The 23,950-nt window shown below is 46.4% G+C and overlaps 1 protein-coding gene across 1 annotated transcript in view; it reads right to left on the reverse strand.

The window, feature by feature from the left end:
- Nucleotides 1-23,950, reverse strand: part of pkd2l1 (polycystic kidney disease 2-like 1) — a 118,137-nt gene that overhangs the window by 87,420 nt on the left and 6,767 nt on the right. The window contains exons 2-4 of the mRNA XM_080206024.1: nucleotides 4,645-4,705; nucleotides 3,984-4,268; nucleotides 661-774 (exon numbers count right to left, since the gene is read on the reverse strand). Of these exons, the coding sequence (XP_080062150.1) occupies nucleotides 661-774; nucleotides 3,984-4,268; nucleotides 4,645-4,705 (460 nt within the window). The remainder of the gene's footprint in view (nucleotides 1-660; nucleotides 775-3,983; nucleotides 4,269-4,644; nucleotides 4,706-23,950) is intronic.

Genomic DNA, 23,950 nt, shown 5'->3' on the forward strand with positions numbered 1-23,950 from the left:
GACATAAATCTCAATTCAATACAAAACAATGAATTAAGCTATCAATTTATTCCAGCTCTTGTTCTAGAATAGCATTGAGAATTATTATGTAGAAGAATGAGGGGAGATCTCATTGAGACGTATAAGATGATGAATGGGATGGATAGGATAGAGGTGGAGAGACTCTTCCCGCTCAGAAAGGATAGTAGGACTAGGGGGCACAGCCTCAAGATAAAGGGGGGGCGGTTTAGAACGGAGTTGAGGAGGAACTTCTTCACTCAAAGGGTGGTGAATCTCTGGAATTCTCTGCCCGTTGAAGTGGTGGAGGCTGCCTCGCTAAATATTTTTAAGACGCGGGTTGATGGGTTTTTGATAAGAGAGGGGATTAAGGGTTATGGGGAGAGGGCGGGAAAGTGGAACTGAGCCACGACAGATCAGCCATGATCTTATTGAATGGCGGGGCAGGCTCGAAGGGCTAGATGGCCTACTCCTGCTCCTATTTCTTATGTTCTTATGTTGCATTGGTTACAGCGAGTAGATTTATCTGAAGATAAATAGGGTCAGTGCTACATCACCACCAGAAAAATAAAATCAAAAATACGTTTGTTATTTTAAAGAAATCAATAAAAAAATCTACTGAATGGAATGTGGTTTTCACGTAGGTAAAAACAAGTTACTTACACAAACAAATGTCCACTAGGAAAACTATATAAACAATGAGTTCGCGTAAAGTCCTCCTGATGTATAACTCTGGGTTGTTGGACAAGTTCTCTGTCAGTTTTGTGCCCCACAAGCCTACAGACATAGAAAGAAACAAAGACAGAAATCATTGCAGAATTTTAAAACCTAACAGCAATAAATCCCACAATCCCAATCAGTGACTTGCTTTTGAATAGCCAGATGAAAATAATTTTTATTGTTTGAAATAGTAGATAGATCTTTGATAGATATTTGATATCATTTATACAATTGCCAAATTACAATGACTCTTCAGACATAACACAAAGCTAACATTGCTTGTGTGAAGTTTGCACATTCTCCTCGTGTCTGCGTGGGTTTTCTCCGGGTGCTCTGGTTTCCTCCCACAGTCCAAAGATGTGCGGGTTAGGTTGATTGGCTGTGCTAAGAAATTGCCCCTTAGTGTCCAGGGATGTGTAGGTTAGAGGGATTAGTGGGTATAATATATAGGGATATGGGGGTAGGGCCTGGGTGGGATTGTGTTCAGTGCAGACTCGTTGGGCCGAAAGGCCTCTTTCTGCACTGTAGGGTTCTATGATTCTATGATTGGGAAAGCTAACACTTCACGTTCCAACATTACAACTTACACAACTTCTATTTATAATATATACATTTATAAATCCAAGAAACGTTTTTAAAGATTTTGCATTTCAAAGCATTCTTTCTGGTTATATCACAGCTTGGTACATCTCCTGCTCTGCCCAAGACTGCAAAAAACTACAAATGGTCGTGAATGAAGCCCAGTCCATCACTCAAACCAGCTCCCATCCATTGACTCTGTCTACACTTCACACTGCCTCGGGAAAAGCAGCCAGATAAATTAAGGACCCCAAAGACCCCGGACATTCTCTCTTCCACCTTTTTCCATTGGGAAAAAGATACAAAAGTCTGAGGTCACGTACCGAACGACTCAAGAACAACTTCTTCCCTGCTGCCATCAGACTTTTGAATGGACCTACCTTCTATAAGTTGACCTTTCTCTGCATCCTAGCTATGACTGTAACACTACATTCTCTTCTTTCCTTCTCTATGTATAGTACACTTTGTCTGTATAGCGCACAAGAAACAAAACTTTTCACTACATACTAATATACATGACAATAATAAATCAAATAAAATGAAATCAAATTTTAAAAAATTCTCTCTCTTATCCCAGAATATGAGTGCAAAGTTTGAAATACATTTGATTTCTGTAAACTAAATTATTATATTTACTATTCCTGCCACTTGTGACCTAACATGGCCCTGGTGCTACTGACAATCTTACTGTCATTGACAATATATACTCATAGTCGGAGAGGGAGTAGGAAGAGGGGATCAGAGTTGCAGCTAATAATGAACCAATGTCAAGTCCCTCAATTAGCCCGACTGCCAATGGCAATCCCTCAGTCACTGGAGATCCAGTTATCAAACTGTCCCATTGTCACCAACAATCTTGCTGTAAATAGTAACTCTGTTGTCATTGATAATGGTACCTCTAATGATGCCATTGACAATCCTACCAACACTGCCAATCTAGCTTGCTTTGGCTCTTCCATTCCTCTCCTTATCAAATGGACCCTTTGTATAATCTAATGTCACTGACAATACTGGCAACAAGGCTCCTTCTGTCTTCCCACAGCCAAATAACTTAATTAGCTACAGGAAATATGATAGCCTACTGGTCTGAGACTGAGTTCTTTTTCACAGAGTCATAGAATCCCTACAGTGTAGGAGGAGGCCATTCAGCCCATCAAGCCTGCACCGACAACAATCCCACCCAGGCCCTATCCTTATAACCCCATGTATTTACCCCATTAATCCCTCAGACACTAAGGGGCAATTTATCATGGCCAATTAACCTAACCTGGGTGCCACTGTAGCACAGTGGTTAGCACTGCTGCCCCACAGTGCTCGGGACACAGGTTCGATTCTTGGTGTGGGTCACTGTCTGTGCGGAGTTTGCACATTCTCCCCATGTCTGCATGGGTTTCCTCCGGATTCCTCCCACATTCTGAAGGATATGCTGGTTGGGTGCATTGACCCAAACAGGAGCCAGAGCATGGTGACTAGGGGAATTTCACAGTAACTTCACTGCAGTGTTAATGTAAGCCTTACTTGTCACTAGTAAATAAACTTTTATTTTAACCCACACAGCTTTGGGGTGTGGGAGGAAACCGGAGCACCCAAAGGAAACCCACACAGACACAGGGAGAATGTACTAATTCCACACAGACAGTGAGCCGAGAGGGGAATGGAGCCCGGGTCCCTGGAGCTGTGAGAATTCTTTGACTTGTTCTTTCATTATTCATCGTCCATCCCTAGTTGCCCATGAGCTGAGTGGCTTGTTAGGCCATTTTTGAGGCCAGGTAAGAGTCATCCACATCACTGGAGTCACATATAGGAAGGGCCAGATAAGGACATTAATGGGGTTTTTAATGGCAATTGTTTTATCGCTGAGACTCGCTTCTAATTTCAGATTTTATTAACTGAATTAGCTGCTCTAGTGAGATTTGAACCCGTGCCTCTGGAGCATTACTCTAGGTTAGTGCTCATTACGTCCTGTCTACCCCTGGGCGGACGGGCAGGTAGGGGAGGTCAGTTAGCATTTCTCTGTTATACTTGGCTAGAGAACAAGGTCAGAGTTCACACTGCAGCTAACTGGTTGGGAATCCTATAATTCCCGCAGGGATTCGCCCCACAACCTCAGGGACACAGTGCTGTTCGCATTGCTCCAGTCAATGTTACTGAGAGAATCTCCATGCAAAATAATGATTTGAAAGTTCATTCGGGAAACATAATTCCCCACGCATCTGTAACATAGCCGAGAGTTTCAAATATTGTCTGAAATTACATTCCATGTGATGTGGAGAGAAGCTGGAGGAGAGGGTCTCACTCTGAAATCATAATATTTGCAAAGGGTCACACACACATTACGAATAAGCTGCTCCTGTTGGATAGGGTTATTCCTACTCTGGAATCTCCAGGAAAAGCTGACTCACAACCCTTCTCATCTATATTGCTCCAAAAAAAACTCACATTTGGAAAGTTCTTCACAAAACCTCAGGTTCATTCTTGCAATATTTGGTTCTGTGGCTGCTCCGGGACATCTGTATTTACCCACACAAGTGGCGAATACAGATTTAAATCTCCAATATTTTCAGAATGGGCCTCAAACCAAAATAGAAACTGATTGCAAATGTGGAACTCGTTCCTGAACCCAGAATAAAAAGTGTTGCCTTTTATTGAAACAATCACTCGGGTTCTTCCTGGGCAGGAGCTCTTACCTCGAATTCCTTTAAGAATGGCCATACAGCACCCTGAGGAAGGTTTGCTCTTGACTGGATACAGCGGGGGCTCCTCCTCACATCCATAGGGATTGTTGGGGAAAGAGCCGGGATTGTAGATCGTCTGCACTTTGAAAGGGGTGCCGGGGGGCGAGCCCTCGTAAGCGGCATTATCCCAAGCCTTCCTGTTGGATAAACTTTCCATTTCGTGAACCTCTTGGATGGGAAGCTTCAGCTGGTTATCCCGAACTGAGCTCATGTTGACAGGAGCAACTCTTTCACAATCTCCTCAGCTTGGGGTTCCTGCAGGGACCAAGCTACACAGCTCTTCCCTGTGCCCGGGTCATATACACACACACACACACACCAGTCCCAAAGACTTTACTACCGCCCCTTTTCACCAGCTTTGTATATCTGGCTGACGCCAAGAGGGAGGGACCTGGGACGATGAGAACTCCCAGAGGCAAACATGGGATATTCAGGAGACCAGAATTAACCCCCTCAGCTGAACAAGCATCCCCCCAAACCAGTGGCTAACTGGTACCAACAGACCCAGGTACAAATCCACTTACAGGCTGCTAACAGATCAGAAGCTAAGATGTTGTAAATTTTCATAGGTGTGGCAGCTTCTGAGGAGAGAGAAATCAGTTCTACTCTTTACCAAAGCTGCTGAGATTGCCCAGACCAGCCTGTGCTTCCGGCCAGATTTCCAGCTCGCTGGGCTGAAAAGACAGTAAAAAGTCTGACAACACCAGGTTTTAGTCCAGCCGATTTATTTGATAGTAAACTCACAAGCTTTCGGGGTTTCCCCTCTTCGTCAGGTGAATGGAGAGTTCTGGCCTCAGACAGAGCCTATAACAGCACAGACAGTTTACAGATTACTGATTAGAATGTGAATCTTTACACCTAACCTGCTGTTCAAGTCCTAAAGTGGCCGACAATGTGAGTGGAAGGAGCACTGATCACAGGTTAAAGAGATGTGTATTGTCTCCAGATAGTAAGTGAGGTTTAGCAAACCCAGGCATGTCGCACTATCTGTAACCCCCATGACTTGCCTGTGTTTGCTAAATCTCACTAAATCTGGAGACAATACACATCTCTTTAACCTGTGATCAGTGCTCCCGGCCACTTTAAGACTTGAACAGCAGGTTAGATGTAAAGATTCACATTCTAATCAGTAATCTGTAAACTGTCTGTGCTTTATATGCTCTGTCTGAGGCCAGAACTCTCCATTCACCTGACGAAGAGGGGAAACCCCGAAAGCTTGTGAGTTTACTATCAAATAAATCGGTTGGACTTAAACCTGGTGTTGTCAGACTTCTTATTGTGTTTACCCCAGTCCAACACCGGCATCTCCACATCAGGTGCTGAAAAGACAGCTCCGGATCAGCAAAGCTTCTGAATGGTGCCGAGCACAGAACTCAGGAAAAGTGGCCTTGTTATTTCAGTTAAAGAATCCAGAATGTTCTAACAGGATGCTGCTGGGGTCCAACCCCATGCAGGGTCAATCTGAAATAAGAAACTCGGCTAGGGGGTGATTAGACTGGGGATCCCCGGCACCACATTTCACTCAAATGTATTTGAAACACACTTTGTGTATAAACCATTGATAGAGAATGAAAGGTGTTTAATTGATCTGAATATTTATTAAAGGAAGCTATTGGCAGGTGAGTTTGACAAATAGAAATCCATATAAAATAACGCAAGTAAATATTATTGGTCACTTATTTTAATTGTGTTTCAAATATAAAAGGAAACCTTAAACATTGTATGAAGAAGAAGGTTTTTTGTAAATTGTAATAAAACAGTTCAGGAAAAGAAGAACGCTGAAAATGCTAATCTTAGTATTGTGGGAATTGAAGCTAAAATCACTGGTTACTTTGGAAAGAGGGGGAACACTCTTTAAATATTCATTATTCGAAAGACAATTCCTGTCTCCAGGCTCAGATTACCACAATCAGAAATGGGGGAATGTTAGCAAAATCTCTTGTATTGCTCAGAATAAAACACTCATTTCTTGTTTCAAAGCAAACACTAAAATTACCTAACCTAGGGAAGTGTTCTTTCCAGATTAAATCGACAAATATTCCTGACATTTGAAACCCGAAATGAGTGAGTTGTTAACTGATGTTTAATAATTTTGAGTTGATAGTGTTTGCAGTAAGGGTTCGAGGAGTTTATTTGTTAGTGTCACAAGTAGGCTTACATTAACACTGCACTGTGAAAATCCCCTAATGGTCACACACCGGTGCCTGTTTGAGTACACAGAGGGAGAATTTAGCATGGTAAATGTACCTAATACCCAACCAGCACATCTTTCAGACTGTGGGAGGAAACAGGAGCACCTGGAGGAAATCCATGCAGACTCCACACAGACAGTGACCCAAGCCAGGAATCGAACCTGGGTCCCTGGTGCTGCGAGACAGCAGTGCTAACCCACTGTGCCACCTGAGTTTACAGAAAGCTAGTTTCATTAAAAAAAACTTCCTCTCCCACATTTTCTCACAATGTTGCTGAATTTAGAATACGTTGAAATTAATCCTATTTGTCCATGAAGGTGATGTATTGTCAAATTAAATGTTTGATCTTATTTGTTTGCATATATATTATTATTGTCTTTAATCCCTGCCACCCACTCCATCCCTCTCACTGACACTGAAGCAATCTGTTTCACAAACCTCCTGTCCAAAATGATCAAAAGCTCAGCTTCTGATCTTATCCTCTCCGTCACCAAGTCTGCCTGGTTTCACCTCGGTAACATTGCCCAAAGCTGGCCTTGCCTTAGCTCATCTCTGCTGGAACCCTCATCAATGCTTTTGTTACCTCGAGAACCAACTCTGTCAATGCTTCCTCACCTTGCCTCCTTCATAGACTCAATGTGCACCAAATCCCATTCATCTATCACCCCGGGCTTTCTGACCTACTTTGGCTCGTACTGTGGCAACGTCTCACATTTACAATTATCCCCCTTGTTTTCCAATCATTCCCACACAGCTCTTTATCACTGTCACCTCCCCCTCTGCATTACAATCCTCTGAGCTCTCTGAACTCCACCAATTCTGGCCTCTTGTGATTTACACCAATTCCTAATTTCCATCCTTCCATTACTGACCCAACTTTTACAGATGTACCATAGAAAGCATTCTTTCTGGTTGTATCACAGCTTGGGATGGGCTCCTGCTCTGCCCAAGGCCGCAAGAAACTAAAAAGGGTTGTGAATAAAGGTCAGTCCATCACTCAAACCAACCTCCCATCCACTGACTCTGTCTACACTTCCTGCTGCCTCAGCAAAGCAGCCAGCATTTTTAAGGACCCCACGCACTCCAGACATTCTCTCTTCCACATTCTTCCTTTGGAAAAAAGGTACAAAAGTCTGTGAGGGGAGAGTTTGGTGACTGGGGTGAATTTGGTGAGTGGGGCAAGTTTGGTGAATGGGAGAGTTTGGTGATTGGGGGAGAGTTTGGTGAGTGGGGAGAGTTTGGTGAGTGGGGGAGAGTTTGGTGGGTGGGGAAGAGTTTAGTGAGTGGGAGAGTTTGGTGATTGGGGGAGAGTTTGGTGAGTGGGGAGAGTTTGGTGAGTGGGGAAGAGTTTAGTGAATGGGGAGAGTTTGGTGAGTGAGGGAGAGTTTGGTGATTGGGGGAGAGTTTGGTGATTGGGGGAGAGTTTGGTGAGTGAGGGAGAGTTTGGTGAGTGGGGGAGAGTTTGGTGAGTGGGGAAGAGTTTAGTGAGTGGGAGAGTTTGGTGATTGGGGGAGAGTTTGGTGAGTGAGGGAGAGTTTGGTGAGTGAGGGAGAGTTTGGTGAGTGGGGGAGAGTTTAGTGAGTGGGAGAGTTTGGTGATTGGGGGAGAGTTTGGTGAGTGGGGAGAGTTTGGTGAGTGGGGAGAGTTTGGTGAGTGGGGAAGAGTTTAGTGAGTGGGAGAGTTTGGTGATTGGGGGAGAGTTTGGTGAGTGGGGAGAGTTTGGTGAGTGGGGAAGAGTTTAGTGAGTGGGAGAGTTTGGTGATTGGGGGAGAGTTTGGTGAGTGGGAGAGTTTGGTGATTGGGGGAGAGTTTGGTGAGTGGGGAGAGTTTGGTGAGTGGGGAAGAGTTTAGTGAGTGGGAGAGTTTGGTGATTGGGGGAGAGTTTGGTGAGTGGGGAGAGTTTGGTGAGTGAGGGAGAGTTTGGTGAGTGGGAGAGTTTGGTGATTGGGGGAGAGTTTGGTGATTGGGGGAGAGTTTGGTGAGTGGGGAGAGTTTGGTGAGTGGGGAGAGTTTGGTGAGTGAGGGAGAGTTTGGTGAGTGAGGGAGAGTTTGGTGAGTGGGGAGAGTTTGATGAGTGGGAGAGTTTGGTGAGTGGGGAGAGTTTGGTGAGTGGGAGAGTTTGGTGAATGAGGGAGAGTTTGGTGAGTGGGGGAGAGTTTGGAGATTGGCGGAATTTGGTGATTGGGGGAGAGTTGGTGATTGGGGGAGAGTTGGTGATTGGGGAGATTTGGTGAGTGAGGAATTTGGTGAGTGTAGAGTTTGGTCAGTGAGGCGTTTGGCGAGTGGGGTAATTCCGTGAAGGAGGGGAAGGAGTTGCTGCTTTGCTTTTTGTAACTTTACCACCCTGTAGGAATTGGGATCTCACTCCATCACAAGGAAAGCAGTGAGGTGTTTGGTGAGGATCTGGGGATTGGAGATCACCTATCCTATTCCCAGGGAAGTCAAAGCTTGGGGTCGGTCAGACTTTGGGTGGATGGCGTGTGGGGTGGTATTGGGATATTGGGGGTTGGGTGGTCAGGGTTTATGGAGAGGTCAAGGCTTCAGGGGTGGGAGGTGTCCGAGGCCTGAGATTGGGAAGGTCAGGAGGGTGGGTGTGGGGTGATTGGAAGAGGGTCAGGAGAGGGTTGGGCTTGCGAGATGGGTTGGTCGCAGGGGGCAGAGGAGTTCAGTTGATTGAGTTGGGCCTGCAGGAGATCCAGTTGGGTTTGGAATTGGGGGGAATTGTCCTGGAGGGAGTCTGGTGATTCCTGCGGGAATACCATGCTGAGTTAGTGGGAGGTAATGGGGGCGGTATGAGGGAGTGTCCAATCAGAGCGCGGGTGAGGGGTCAATGTGGGTTTCTGGTTCCCCAAAATTTAGAAGAAATCTAAATCCTTCCAACAGGATGGTCCCGGCTTAGGACCAGGGGTTCAGGGGGAAGATCCCATTGCCATGCAAACACTGGGATGGTCCAAGTCAGATCCTCCAGCACAACTTTGGAGCACCGTCCATTCCAACAGGAGCGAGCTTCTCTTTTATTCATTGGGTATTGCTGTCCTTAGGGCCATGGTGCTGAACGGTGATATATTTCCAAGTCAGGATGGTGAGTGGCTTGGAGGGGGAATTTGCAGGTGGGTGTGTTCCCCATGTATCTGCTGCCCTCGTCCTTCTAGATGGAAGTGGTGGTGTGTTTGGAAGGTGCTGTCTAAGGATCTTTGGTGAATTGCTGTATCTTGTAGATGTACACACTGCTGCTACTGAGCGTCGGTGGTGGAGGGAGTGGATGTCTGTGGATGGGGTGCTGCTTTGTCCTGGATGGTGTTGAGTATCTTGAGTGTTGTTAGAGCCATCCAGGCAAGTGGGGAATATTCCATCACAGGAGACCATTTTGGCCAACCATGTCTGCACTAGCTCTCCAAATGTGCCACTCACTTAGTGCTATCTCTTGTCTCCTCCCAGTAAGGTTCCACAACCTTCCTTTTCAGATGACAATTCTCTTTTGAATTGCTTCGGTTGAACCTGCCTCCACCACATTCTCAGGCAGTGCCAAAGCTTTATCACTCGCTGTGTGAAAAATCTCTTCTCCAATCACTTTTCCTTCTTTTGCCAATTACTTTAAATCTGTGCCCTCTTGATCCGATCACGAGGGGGGACAATTTCTCCCTGTTCTACTCTGTCCTCACATCTCTCATGATTTTGAACTCCCCAATCAAATCTCGTCTCAGCTTTCTTTTCTCCAAGGATATCAGTCCCAACTTGTCCATTTTATCTTCATAATTGAAGTTTCTCATTCCAGGTTAGAGGGGTTAGTGGGTACAATATGTAAGAATGTGGGGCTAGGTGGGATTGTGTTGGGTGCAGACTCGATGGGCTGAAGGGCCTCTTTCTGCACTGCCGGGTTCTATGATTCTATGAGGAAACATTTTTGTGAATCCTTTCTGTCCTCTCCGGGGGGAGCAGTTTAGATCAGAGTTGAGGAGGAACTTCTTCACTCAAAGGGTGGTGAATCTCTGGAATTCTCTGCCCGTTGAAGTGGTGGAGGCTGCCTCGCTAAATATATTGAAGTCACGGGTAGATAGGTTTCTGATAGACAGGGGAATTAAGGGGAGAAGGCGGGAAAGTGGAACTGATCCACTTCAGATCAGCCATGATCTTATTGAATGGCGGGGCAGGCTCGAAGGGCTAGATGGCCGACTCCTGCTCCTATTTCTTATGTTCTTATGTTCTCTCTCCAATGCCTCCTTTTCTGAAGTGCAGTTCACAATGCTCCAGCTGAGGCCAAACTAATACCTTCTACAAATTTAACATAACCTCCTTGTTTTTGTACTCTGTGATCTTATAAATAAAGCCCAAGAGACTGTACATTTTAACATTTCTCTCAACATGTTCTGCCACCCTCAGTGTTTTACGCAGCTATATACCAGGTCCCTCTGCCCCTCCATGCTCTTTTGAGTTGTAATCTTTATTTTATATTGACTCCCCATGTTCTTCCTATCAAAATTAATCGCTTCACATTTCTCCACATTGAACTGTATCTGCCACATAAGAAATAGGAGCAGGAGTAGGCCATCTAGCTCTTCGAGCCTGCCCCGCCATTCAATAAGATCATGGCTGATCTGAAGTGGATCAGTTCCACTTTCCCGCTTTCTCCCCATAACCCTTAATTCCCTTGTAACCACCTTGTTGGCCACCTGCCAGCCCAAACCACCAACCTGCTTCTGACCTTCTGAAGTCCTGTCCTCCTCACAGTTTTACAACCTTTGATACAAGTTTTGTATCGTCTGCAAATTTTGGAATTGTGCTCTGCACATCTTTAATATACATCAGGAAAAGCAAATATCCGGACATTAACACCAGGGGAACTCCACTAACCATTACTCTTTGTTTCCCGTTTCATCCATGTTATTCCTGACCTCTTTATTCCCAGCTCTATAACTTTGCTCGGGTCTGTCTATACTCATTGGTGTGAGACACCGGGAATAATCTCAATTCCTGCTGGCTGGTTTGACCAGGCCATTCGGGGGGGGGTTTCCCTCACCTGGAGTGAGACTTGATCCGCGAATCTTCGAACTCAGAAGTTAGAGATCCATTCTTCACCCTTCCTGAATCACACTGCAGTCCGTGTGGTAACGGAAGGATAGAACCTTCCGGAACCACTGCTACCCGTGTGTAGACGATGATATAGAATTTTCCTGAATCAGATTGGAGTGTGTGCGGTGTAGATGCTTTCACAATGTTATGAAACGAGGAATTCCAGGATTATGATCCGGCAACAATGAACAAATGGTAATATATTTCCAAATTCCAGGAACTTGGAAGTAATATTTATTCCCATGCTCCTGCTGCCCTTGTCAAAGGACAAAAAAACAGCACGGGAAACAGGCCCTTTGGCCCAACGAGCCCGCGCCGCCATTTTAACATTGAGTGCCCTCCTCTACCCATGACCTTTGTCTACGCCTATTGGGGAAGATTGAGGGGAGACTAATTTAGGGACAATTTGTTACACCAATCAGTCTAAGAGCACATCTTTGGGGTGTGGGAGGAAACCGGAGCACCCGGAGAAAACCCACACAAGCACGGGGAGAATGCGCAAACTCCCACAGACACCGACCCAAATCCATGTATCTGCAATCAGTGATAGTCTCTGAGCTGTCGTGTTGCCCGTCAGTTGGTCCAGTTTAAGTGTACACTAACGACGTGAAGCACTAGGCAACTCTCAAAACATCCAAGAGCAGCCCTCGCACGACCCACCGCGTGTATGCCCCTCGTTGGACAACAAGGCGGACCGAATCACTTGTGGATTAAACGAAAAGACATCAATAAACATGCACAACTTAGACAAACATCTACAGAATCCCCAGAAGCTCAGAAGTAAGACAAGTGTCCTTCTGACTGGTGGAAGTCTTGACTTTTATTTCACGTTTAAGGCAAAGTTTAGATCTCTTGAGCATTTTCAGTAATATTTCCTTCAATAATGTAATAAATGGGTTCAATTCCCGGCTCGGGTCACTGTCTGTGTGGAGTTTGCACATTCCCCTCGTGTCTGCGTGGGTTTCCTCCGGGTGCTCCGGTTTCCTCCCACAGTCCAAAGATGTGCGGGTTGGGCTGATTGTCCATGCTAAAATTGACCCTCAATGTCAGGGATTAGAAGGGTAAATATGTGAGGTGGAGGGGATAGGGGCCCGGGTGGGATTCGATGGGTGAAATGGCCTCCATCTGCACCGTAGGGATTTTATGATTCTACGAAATTAGATGTAAACCATGGTGGGTTGTTCAAAGATTCACCAATCTAGTTTGGGCAGAGTTGGAGAACTTTATTTGAAACGAATGGCAGTAAATGAAAAACTTCCTTGACTAATTCTTCAGGCAGGATTTGAACATTAAATAATTGAACTTTTAAATCGTTCCGAATTTCGCCTGGCCACAGAGTGACTTATCTCAGGCTTTATGGACTTATCCAAGTTTGATGCACCCTGATTATAAAACAAACCGCAGCTATTTTTGCTGATTGTGATTAATTTTTTAAATACAGAAACGTAAACAGGAGCAGAGAGGTTTTATTAATGTTGAATGAGAATATTCCCACACAAAGGCTGCCATCTGGTGTTTGTTTCCTGCCTTGCAGTCGATTCGAACCCAGCCAAACTTTATTAAAATAGCAAATTTACAGAGTGGGGCACAAAGTCAGAGCTAATATGAACATAACCGTGGGAGAGTGTCACTGGGGAAGGAATGAATTACATTCCTAACTCCCGGTACATGTTATCCTTTTCATGGTAACCATGTCTCCCACTGTAGAAAGATGGGAATTTCCTTAATATCTGGAAATCTCCCTCCGATAATAGGATTGAGAAGCTGGTTTAGAATTAATGGTTGCTGCCGAGGTTTACAGAAACATAGGAAATAGGAGCAGGAGGAGGCCATTCAGCCCATCGACCCAGCCCTGCCATTCATTAAGATCATGGCTAATCATCCAATGCAGTAGCCCACAGCGTGGGGTGTGTCCCCCCCCGCAGTGTGGAGTGTGTCCCCCCCCCGCAGTGTGGAGTGTGTCCCCCCCCCGCAGTGTGGAGTGTGTCCCCCCCCCGCAGTGTGGAGTGTGTGTCCCCCCCCCCCGCAGTGTGGAGTGTGTCCCCCCCCGCAGTGTGGAGTGTGTGTCCCCCCCCCCCGCAGTGTGGAGTGTGTCCCCCCCCGCAGTGTGGAGTGTGTCCCCCCCCCGCAGTGTGGAGTGTGTCCCCCCCCCGCAGTGTGGAGTGTGTCCCCCCCCCGCAGTGTGGAGTGTGTGTCCCCCCCCCCCGCAGTGTGGAGTGTGTCCCCCCCCGCAGTGTGGAGTGTGTGTCCCCCCCCCCGCAGTGTGGAGTGTGTGTCCCCCCCCGCAGTGTGGAGTGTGTCCCCCCCCCGCAGTGTGGAGTGTGTGTCCCCCCCCCCCGCAGTGTGGAGTGTGTCCCCCCCCGCAGTGTGGAGTGTGTGTCCCCCCCCCCGCAGTGTGGAGTGTGTGTCCCCCCCCCGCAGTGTGGAGTGTGTCCCCCCCCCCCGCAGTGTGGAGTGTGTGTCCTCCCCCCCCCCGCAGTGTGGAGTGTGTCCCCCCCCCCGCAGTGTGGAGTGTCCCCCCCCCCCGCAGTGTGGAGTGTGTCCCCCCCTGCAGTGTGGAGTGTGTGTCTCCCCCCCCACAGTGTGGAGTGTGTCCCCCCCCCCCCGTAGTGTGGAGTGTGTCCCCCCCCCCACAGTGTGGAGTGTGTCCCCCCCCCCACAGTGTGGACCATGCACACTGCAGTGCTGTGCCTATTCTGTAACCTGTTGAGATGTAACATTAATAAGCAGATACCAGGTCCGTCTATGGTCTGTACAGTCACCTCATCACTCACAGGGTCCAAGGCAGTGGAACAACATCTCAGAAAATGACAAAAAATGATGAACTCCCTGCCAGATCGGTTGGTCAGAGCGATACCAATGACTCTGAGGGTCACACCTGCCTTCAGTTCCTCTGTCTCTGGTTTCCTCCAGTGGAGACACTACCTCACGGTATATAACTCCCCAATAACTGTTCTCTCTGTCCCTTCTTTCTAGAACAGGGGGATTACTTTTTGTATCTTCAAATTCACGTGGACTGTTCTTAAATCTCGAAAACTTGAGAAGATCAAAACCAAAGCAGTCCCTGTTATTGCCTCCTGTTTGAATATCCTGAGATGTAATCCTGATTCAGGAGAGCTATCCGTTGTTAGCCCAGCTAATTTCTCCCACGCTATTCCTTTCCTTCAGTAACGTCCTTAAGCCATGTTTTCATCGAGCCCTGCTTTCCCCCATCACTTCCAAAGTGATTGTTTGTGTATTTTACTCTGAAGACAGATATAGAATATCCATCAATATCTCCACCATTTTCTTATTTCCATTACGATGGGCAGAATGGCCTCCTTTTGCATCTTTTGGGCGGCACGGTAGCACAGTGGTTAGCACTGCCGCTTCACAGCTCCAGGGTCCTGGGTTCGATTCCCGGCTCGGGTCACTGTCTGTGTGGAGTTTGCACATTCTCCTCGTGTCTGTGTGGGTTTCCTCCGGGTGCTCCGGTTTCCTCCCACAGTCCAAAGATGTGCGGGTTAGGTTGATTGGCCGTGCTAAGAAATTGTCCCTTAGTGTCCAGGGATGTGTAGGTTAGAGGGATTAGTGGGTATAATATGTAGGGATATGGGGGTAGGGCTGGGTAGGATTGTGTTCGGTGCAGACTCGATGGGCCTCTTTCTGTGCTGTAGGGTTCTATGATTCTCTGATTCTAACACTTGTTTCTGCCCGAGATACACACACAGACACACACACACACACGCACACAGACACATATACACACACACACAGACACACACACACATGCACTAACACGAAACACAGGACCACACACAGACACAGACACAGAGACACACACACACACAGACACACACACACATGCACTAACACAAAACACAGGACCACATACACACACACACACACACGGATATACACACACACACATGCACTAACACAAAACACAGGACCACATACACACACACACACACACACACACGGATATACACACACAGACACACACACACATGCACTAACACAAAACACAGGACCACACACACACACACAGACACACACACAGACATAAACATGCTCAGATTAGCATCAACGTCAGTCTCCTGCAGCTTGCTGTTAGCTGGTGCAGTTTGCCTTTAAGACAGGCAACTCAGCAGGTCTGACAGTATCTGTGGAGAGAGAAACAGAATTAAGGTTTCAGGTTCAATATCGCTCATCTTCAGAACTGATCATACTGGACTCGGAATATTAGTTTTGTTTCTCCCTCCACAGATGCATTTTTCCAGCATTTTCTGTTTTTGTTTCCAATTTCCATCATCTGAACTACATGGTTTTTATTTAAGAGCAGCAGTCAGCCTTTTTGGGAAGTAGCTGGAGCAGCTGCTCTTAAGTTTTAAGTTCAAGTTTATTTATTAATGTCACAAGTAGGTTTACATTTACACCGCAGTGAAGTTACTGTGAAAATCCCCCCGTCGCCACACTCCTGTTCGGGTACAGTGAGGGAGAATTTAGCACAGCCAATGCATCTAACCAGCATGTCTTTCGGGCTATGGGAGGAAACTGGAGCACCCAGAGGAAACCCACACAGACACGGGGAGAACATGCAGACTCCACACAGACAGCGACCCGAGCTGGGAATCGAACCCAGGTGCTGTGAGGCAGCAGTGCTAACCACTGTGCACTCACGCCCGCAGTTAGTAGCCAGCCAGGAACACAGGTTACCTCAGTTCTCTATACTGCATAGACAAATTTCTAACCCTATATAAAGAACAAAGAACAACACAGCACGGGAAACAGGCCCTTCGGCTCAACGAGCCCACGCCGCCATCTTAACATTGTGAGTGCCCTCCTCTAACCATGACCTTTGTCTACGCCTATTGGGGAAGATTGAGAGAAGGCTAATTTAAGGACAATTTGTTACACCGATCAGCCTAAGAGCACATCTTTGGGGAGGAAACTGGAGCACCCGGAGAAAACCCACGCAAGCACGGGGAGAAGGTGCAAACTCCCACAGACACCAACCCAAATCCATGTGTCTGCCAGCAAACAGTGATAATCACTGAGCTGTCGTGTTGCCTGTCATCTGGTCAAGTTTAAGCGTACATGTGCCACGAGAGAAAGGAAGAAACTAATGTGAAACATCATTGCAAAACTGTTTAATTTCTAGTCCGTCCTTGCTCAGAGATCTCACGTGTATCACTGGTGGGGTGTATGTGAGGATTGAACTCCTGCCTGTTATGACACTCCTGTCCTGGGCACTGTATCGCTGTTAGGTAACCAAGTCCTCCTTTTACAAAAGTACATCTTGTTCAAGCTGCAACTGAAATGTGATCACACTAAGGTATTGTGGTTAGGATATGCTGTAAATGAAGCCCAATCACTTTAAACCCTCAAGTGCCTGAGTGTTCTTATTTTCTATGGTAACAGGGTACAAACACAGGTAGGGGCACCACAGTGGTTCGCATTGCTACCTCGCAGTGCCAGCGACCTGGGGTCCGATTCCTGGCTTGAGTCACTGTCAGTGAGGAATCTGCACATTCTCCCCATGTCTGCGTGGGTTTCCACCGGGTGCTCCGGTTTCCTCCCACAGACCAAAAGACGTGCGGGTTAGGGTGCATTGGCCGTGCTAAATTCTCCCTCAGTGTACCTGAACAGGAGTGTGGTGACTAAGGGATTTTCACAGTAACTTCATTGCAGTGTTAATGTAAACCAACTTGTGTTACGAATAGATAAATTTTGCAAAGGTGGATCACTGGGTGTTCTCTCAGCAGTTGTTTCACTGAATTCGTGTAGCGCCGACAGCCGTATCCAAGGCACCATCGTGAACACGAGACAGGGACCGGTTAAAGATGCAAAATGTTGAAGATATCCACAAAGCTTTGAATGATCAGGTGTGCAGTGTTGAGGTGCTGCTTCTGTAAAGCTCGCCTGTAATACTGTTCAATTCTGATTCAGAGAATTGGGAAGGGGTAGGGTGGAGAAATGGTTATCTGTACAAAAACATCTGGGTGCAGGCTTGAAAGAGAGAGATGGAAATAAAAGCTGCGACATGACTCCTTGCAAACTGCTGCTGTTGGTATAACAATGTGGGCTTTCGTCAGTGATGTTTTATTGACTATGACACACACCGACTCAACAGAACCATTTTCAATTTGTTGATGTGGTGTAATCCTAGAATCATAGAGCTCAGAAAAGGCCCTTCAGCCCATCGAGTCCGCACTGACACATTAGAAACACCTGAACTCCCAGCTCATCCCACAGCGTAATTGTTATGGGGGACTTTAACTTTACTAATATAGATTGGAATTGCTATAGCTCTAGCTCGTTAGACGGGTCAGTTTTTGTGCAAAGCATGCAGGAGGGTTTTTTGAGTCAGTATGTAGATAAGCCAACTAGAGGTGAGGCTATATTGGATTTGGTGCTGGGAAATGAGCCAGACCAGGTGCTAGACTTGGAAGTTGGTGTGCATTTTGGTGATAGTGACCACAATTCGGTTACGTTCACCTTAGTGATGGAAAGGGATAGGCATGAACCTCGGGCCAGTAGTTTTAGCTGGGGGAAGGGTAAATATGAGGCCATTAGGAGAGAATTAGGAAGCATAGGTTGGACTAGGAGATTACAGGGACTGGGAACGTCCGAAATGTGGAGTTTTTTCAAGGAGCAGCTACTGCGAGTCTGTGATAGGTATGTCCCTGTCAGGCAAGGTGGAATTGGTAGGGCTAGGGAACCGTGGTGCACTAAAAAAGTTGATTCGTTGGTTAAAAAGAAAAAGGAGGCTTATGTTCGGATGAGACTTGAGGGCTCGGGTAGTGCAGTAGAAAGCTTTAGATTGGCTAGGAGGGAGTTGAAGAGGGAGTTAAGAAGGGCTAAAAGAGGACATGAGAAGACTTTGGCTGATAGGATTAAGGAGAATCCTAAGGCGTTCTATAGGTATGTCAAGAACAGAAGGTTGGTTAGGGCAAGATTAGGGCCAGTTAGAGACAGCAGAGGGAAGTTATGTGTGGAACCGGAAGAGATTGGAGAGGCATTGAACCAATATTTCTCTTCGGTGTTCACGCAGGGGGACAAGAATATAGCTGAGGGGGACACTGGGTTGCAGGGGAGTAGAATAGACAGTATTACAGTTGATAAGGAGGATGTGCTGGATATTCTTGAGGGATTGAAAATAGATAAGTCCCCTGGTCCGGATGGGATTTACCCTAGGATCCTCTGGGAGGCAAGAGAGGTGATTGCAGAGCCTCTGGCTCTGATCTTCAGGTCGTCGTTGGCCTCTGGTATAGTACCGGAAGATTGGAGGTTAGCGAATGTTGTCCCATTGTTTAAGAAGGGGAACAGAGACTTCCCCGGGAATTATAGACCGGTGAGTCTTACTTCTGTTGTGGGCAAGGTTTTAGAAAAAAATATTAGGGATAGGATTTATAGTTATTTGGAGAGTAATGAATTGATTGGAGATAGTCAGCATGGTTTTGTAGCGGGTAGGTCGTGCCTTACTAACCTTATTGAGTTTTTTGAGAAAGTGACCAAAGAGGTGGATGGGGGTAAGGCAGTTGATGTGGTATATATGGACTTTAGTAAGGCGTTTGATAAGGTTCACCATGGTAGGCTTCTGCAGAAAATGCAGATGTATGGGATTGAGGGTAATCTAGGAAATTGGATCAGGAATTGGCTATCAGATAGGAGACAGAGGGTGGTGGTTGATGGTAAATATTCGTCATGGAGTTCGGTTACGAGTGGTGTGCCTCAGGGATCTGTTTTGGGGCCACTGCTGTTTGTAATTTTTATTAATGATCTGGATGAGGGTATAGTTGGGTGGATTAGTAAATTTGCTGATGACACCAAAGTCGGAGGTGTGGTAGATAGTGAGGAAGGATGTCATAGTTTGCAGGAAGACTTGGACAGGTTGCAGAGCTGGGCTGAGAGGTGGCGGATGGAGTTTAATGCGGAGAAGTGTGAGGTAATTCACTTTGGTAGGAATAACAGATGTGTTGAGTATAGGGCTAACGGGAGGACTTTGAATAGTGTGGATGAACAGAGGGATCTAGGTGTATGTGTACATAGATCCCTGAAGGTTGGGAATCAAGTGGATAGGGTTGTTAAGAAGGCATACGGTGTCTTGGCGTTTATTGGTAGGGGATTGAATTTAGGAGTCGCAGCGTCATGTTGCAACTGTACACAACTCTGGTGCGGCCGCACTTGGAGTACTGTGTGCAGTTCTGGTCCCCACATTACAGGAAGGATGTGGAGGCTCTGGAGAGGGTGCAGAGGAGGTTTACCAGGATGTTGCCTGGTATGGAGGGGAGGTCCTATGAGGAGAGACTGAGGGATTTGGGGTTGTTTTCGCTGGAAAGAAGGCGGCTAAGAGGGGATCTTATTGAAACATATAAGATGATTAGAGGTTTAGATAGGGTGGACAGTGATAGCCTTTTTCCTCGGATGGAGAAAGCTAGCACGAGGGGGCATGGCTTTAAATTAAGGGGGGGTAGTTATAGGCCGGATGTCAGGGGTAGGTTCTTTACCCAGAGGGTGGTGAGGGATTGGAATGCCCTGCCTGCTGCAGTTGTAAATGAGCCTAGTTTGGGGGCGTTTAAGAGATCCGTGGATAGGTTTATGGACGAAAAGGGATTGGTTTAGGTTAGTAGGTCATTGTTTTTTAACTGGTCGGTGCAACATCGTGGGCCGAAGGGCCTGTTCTGCGCTGTAATGTTCTATGTTCTATGTTCTATGTTCACCAGCACTTGGCCCATTGCCCTGAATGTGACAATGGGCCAAGTGCTCATCCAGGTACTTATTAAAGGATGTGAGGCATCCCGCCTCTCCCACCCTCCCTGGCAGCGCATTCCAGACCCTCACCACCCTCTGGGTAAAAAGGTTTTTCCTCAAATCCCCCCTAAACCTCCTGCCCCCCCACCTTGGTTTATGACCCCTTGGAACTGACCCTACAACTAAGAGGAACAGCTGCTCCTTATCCACTCTGTCCACGTCTCTCGTAATCTTGTCTACTTCGATCCCTCAGCCTTCTCTGCTCCGATGATAACTATCCAAGCCTATCCAACCTCTCTTCATAATTTAAATGTTCCATCCCAGGCAGCATCCTGGTGGATCCCCTCCGCACCCCCTCCAGTCCTTCCTACAATACGGTGACCTGAACTGCACGTGCACTGTTCCAGCTGTGGCCTCACCAAAGTTTGATACAACTCCAGCTCAGTTTCTGGTCAATGGTAACCCCCAGGATGTTGACAGTGGGGGATTCAGTGATGGTAATGTCATTAAATGTCAAGGGGTGATGGTTAGATTCTCTCTTCTTGGTGATGGTCATTGCCTGACACTTGTAAGTCATAGAGTCACAGAGGTTTACAGCAGGGAAACAGGCCCTTCGGCCCAACCTGTCCATTATTTCAAAACCCCTAAGCTAATCCCAACTGCCCACATTTGGCCCATGTCCCTCTATACCCATCTTACCCATGTAATTATCTAAATGCTTTTTAAAAGACAAAATTGTACTCACCTCTACTACTACACCTGGGAGCTTGTTCCAGGCACTCCCCACCCTCTGTGTGAAAAAACTGTCCCTCTGGACACTGTTGATCTCTCCCCGCTCATCTTAAACCTGTGCCTCTAGCTTTAGACTCCCCTACTTTTGAGAAAAGATATTGACTGTCTAGCTGATCTGTGTCCCTCATTATTTTATAGACCTCTATAAGGTCACCCCTCAGCCTCCTACGCTCCAGAGAAAAAAGTCCCAGTCTATCCAGCCTCTCCTTATAACTCAATCCATCAAGTCCCGGTAGCATCCTAGTAAATCTTTTCTGCACTCTTTCTAGTTTAATAATATCCTTTCCATAATAGGGTGACCAGAATTGTACACAGTATTCCAAGTGTGGCTTTACCAATAAGTACAACTTCAACAAGACGTTCCAACTCCTGTATTCAATGTTCTGACCAGTGAAACCAAGCATGCCGAATGCCTTCTTCACCACTCTGTCCACCTGTGACTCCACTTTCAAGGAGCTGTGAACATGTACGCCTAGATCTCTTTGTTCTGTAACTCTCCCCAGTGCCCTACCATTAACTGAGTAAGTCCTGCCCTGGTTCAATCTACCAAAATGCATCACCTCACATTTATCTAAATTAAACTCCATCTGCCATTCGTCAGCCCACTGGCCCAATTGATCAAGATCCTGTTGCAATTGGAGATAACTTTCTTCACTGTCCACTATGCCACCAATCTTGGTGTCATTTGCAAACTTACTAACCATGCCTCCTATATTCTCATCCAAATCATTAATATCAATGACAAATAACAGTAGACCCAGCACTGATCCCTGAGGCACAACGCTGGTCACAGACCTCCAGTTTGAAGACTTGACAATCTTCTGTCAAGAACAAAGAACAAGAAGCCAATTTTGGATCCATTTGGATATCTCACCCTGGATCCTGTGAGATTTAACCTTATGCAACAACCTACCATGCGATACCTTGTCAAAGGCCTTGCTAAAGTCCATGTAGACAACATCAACTGCCCTTCAGAAAACTTAATCAAATTTGTGAGACATGATTTTCCACTCACAAAGCCATGCTGACTGTCCCTAATCAGTCCTTGTGTCTCTAAATGCCTGTAGATCCTGTCTCTCAAAATACCTTCCAACAATTTACCCACCACAGATGTGAGGCTCACTGGCCTGTAGTTCCCAGGCTTTTCCCTGCAGCCCTTTTTAAACAAAGACACAACATTTTCCCCTCTCCAATCTTCAGGCACCTCACCCGTGACTATCAATGATTCAAATATCTCGGCTAGGGGACCCGCAATTTCCTCCCTAGCCTCCCATGATATCCTGGGATACACTTCATTCCCAGGGATTTATCTACCTTGATACACTTTAAGACTTCCAGCACCTCCTTCTCTGTAATATGCGCACTCCTCAAGACATCACTATTTATTTCCCCAAGTTCCCTAACATCCATGCTTTTCTCAATAGTAAATACTGATGAGAAATATCCATTGAGGATCTCACCCATCTCTTGTGACTCTGCACATAGCTGACCTTGTTGCTCTTTAAGAGGCCCTACTCTCTCCCTTGTTACTCTTTTGTCCTTTATGTATTTGTAGAAGCTCTTTGGATTCTCCTTTGCCTTATCTGCCAGAACAATCTCAAAGGACAAAGAACAAAGAACAACACAGCACGGGAAACAGGCCCTTCGGCCCAACGAGCCTGCGCTGCCATCTTAACAATGTGATTTTCCTCCTCCACCCTTGGCTCGAAGGGCTAGATGGCCTACTCCTGCTCCTATTTCTTATGTTCTTATGTTCTTATGACCCATGTCTATGCTTATGGTAACCCCCATTGGAAATCTCGTGTCCCCTTTTTGCCCTCCTGATTTCTCTCTTAACTCTACTCCTACGCCCTCTGTACTCTTCAAGGGATTCACTTGACCCCAGCTGCCTATGCACGTCATGTTCCTCTTTCATGAATGTTACTTGTTAGTTATCATCCCCAGCCTGGATATTGTCCAGATCTGACTGCAGACGGACACTGCTTTAGTCTCTGAGGATGGTGCCAAATGTTCAAATGAAAACTGGAGTCAGGCTCCTATGTTGTGGTACCTTTAAGGGTACATATCATCACTATACACCGGGAGACAGGAGCTGCTGTGTAATCCCATGACTCTATAGAACGTGCACAGTGGCAATCTGACAGATCAGCTTCCCAGTTTCCATTGCCTGTGTATAGTCTTATCTTCAAATAAGGAATTCACTCTGGTGTTTGACTCATCCTTGTTGTGTGATTGGTACGTTTGTGAGAAACAGGACTCCCAATACCTTACCACTTGGTTCGGGTGCTGAATGCCTGTTCAGGTATGCTGCCAGAGATCACTTTACAGAGACAAATATTGCAGCAGACACCGTCAGGCTTCCTCAGTTCATCCACTGGCTGCAGAGTGGTACAATTCCTCCCAGATCCACAGCGGTCTTTCCATATCAGATGGAAAATGTTCTCAACGGGGAATTTAAATCAATTGACAATGTGACTGAGACTAAACATCCAGGATCAGATAAATACATTTATCTGAAAATGTAATGAAATTGTAATTTTAATGGAGATATCTTTAATTATTTATCTTGTAGATAATGCCGATATAATGTACCATATTGTTTTAGCAGGGAGAGGGATTCTCTGATAAAAGTTAGTCTTCAGCCCAGAGAACTTATGGTGAAGGTTACTTTTCAGCCTGGTTATCCAGAGAAGAGCACTGAGCAGGAGGAGACAATGTCCCAGTCTTAGAACTAACTAGAAAATATAAATAAATACACACACACACGCACAGGCACAGGCACAGGCACACTCACAGGGACACCCATTAACACACATATACACAGTCAGACACACACACTCAGACACACACACACAAACACACACACACACATAGGCACACTCATTAACACACAGAGACACACACACACACACACACACACGTAGGCACACTCATTACCACATGTATACACACTAATACACACACTCAGACATATATACACGCACACACACACACACACACGCACACACGCACACTCACACACAAACATGCACACACCGACGCACAGAATCACACATGCATGGGGTGGAGCGAGGGGGAGGGTGGATTCGGCACGGTACCACTGCTGTCTCTCAGGGACCTGGGTTCAGT

The sequence above is a fragment of the Carcharhinus amblyrhynchos genome, chromosome 17 (genome assembly GCF_965287045.1).
Source record: "Carcharhinus amblyrhynchos chromosome 17, sCarAmb.v2.hapA, whole genome shotgun sequence".
Classification (NCBI taxonomy): Eukaryota; Metazoa; Chordata; class Chondrichthyes; order Carcharhiniformes; family Carcharhinidae; genus Carcharhinus; species Carcharhinus amblyrhynchos.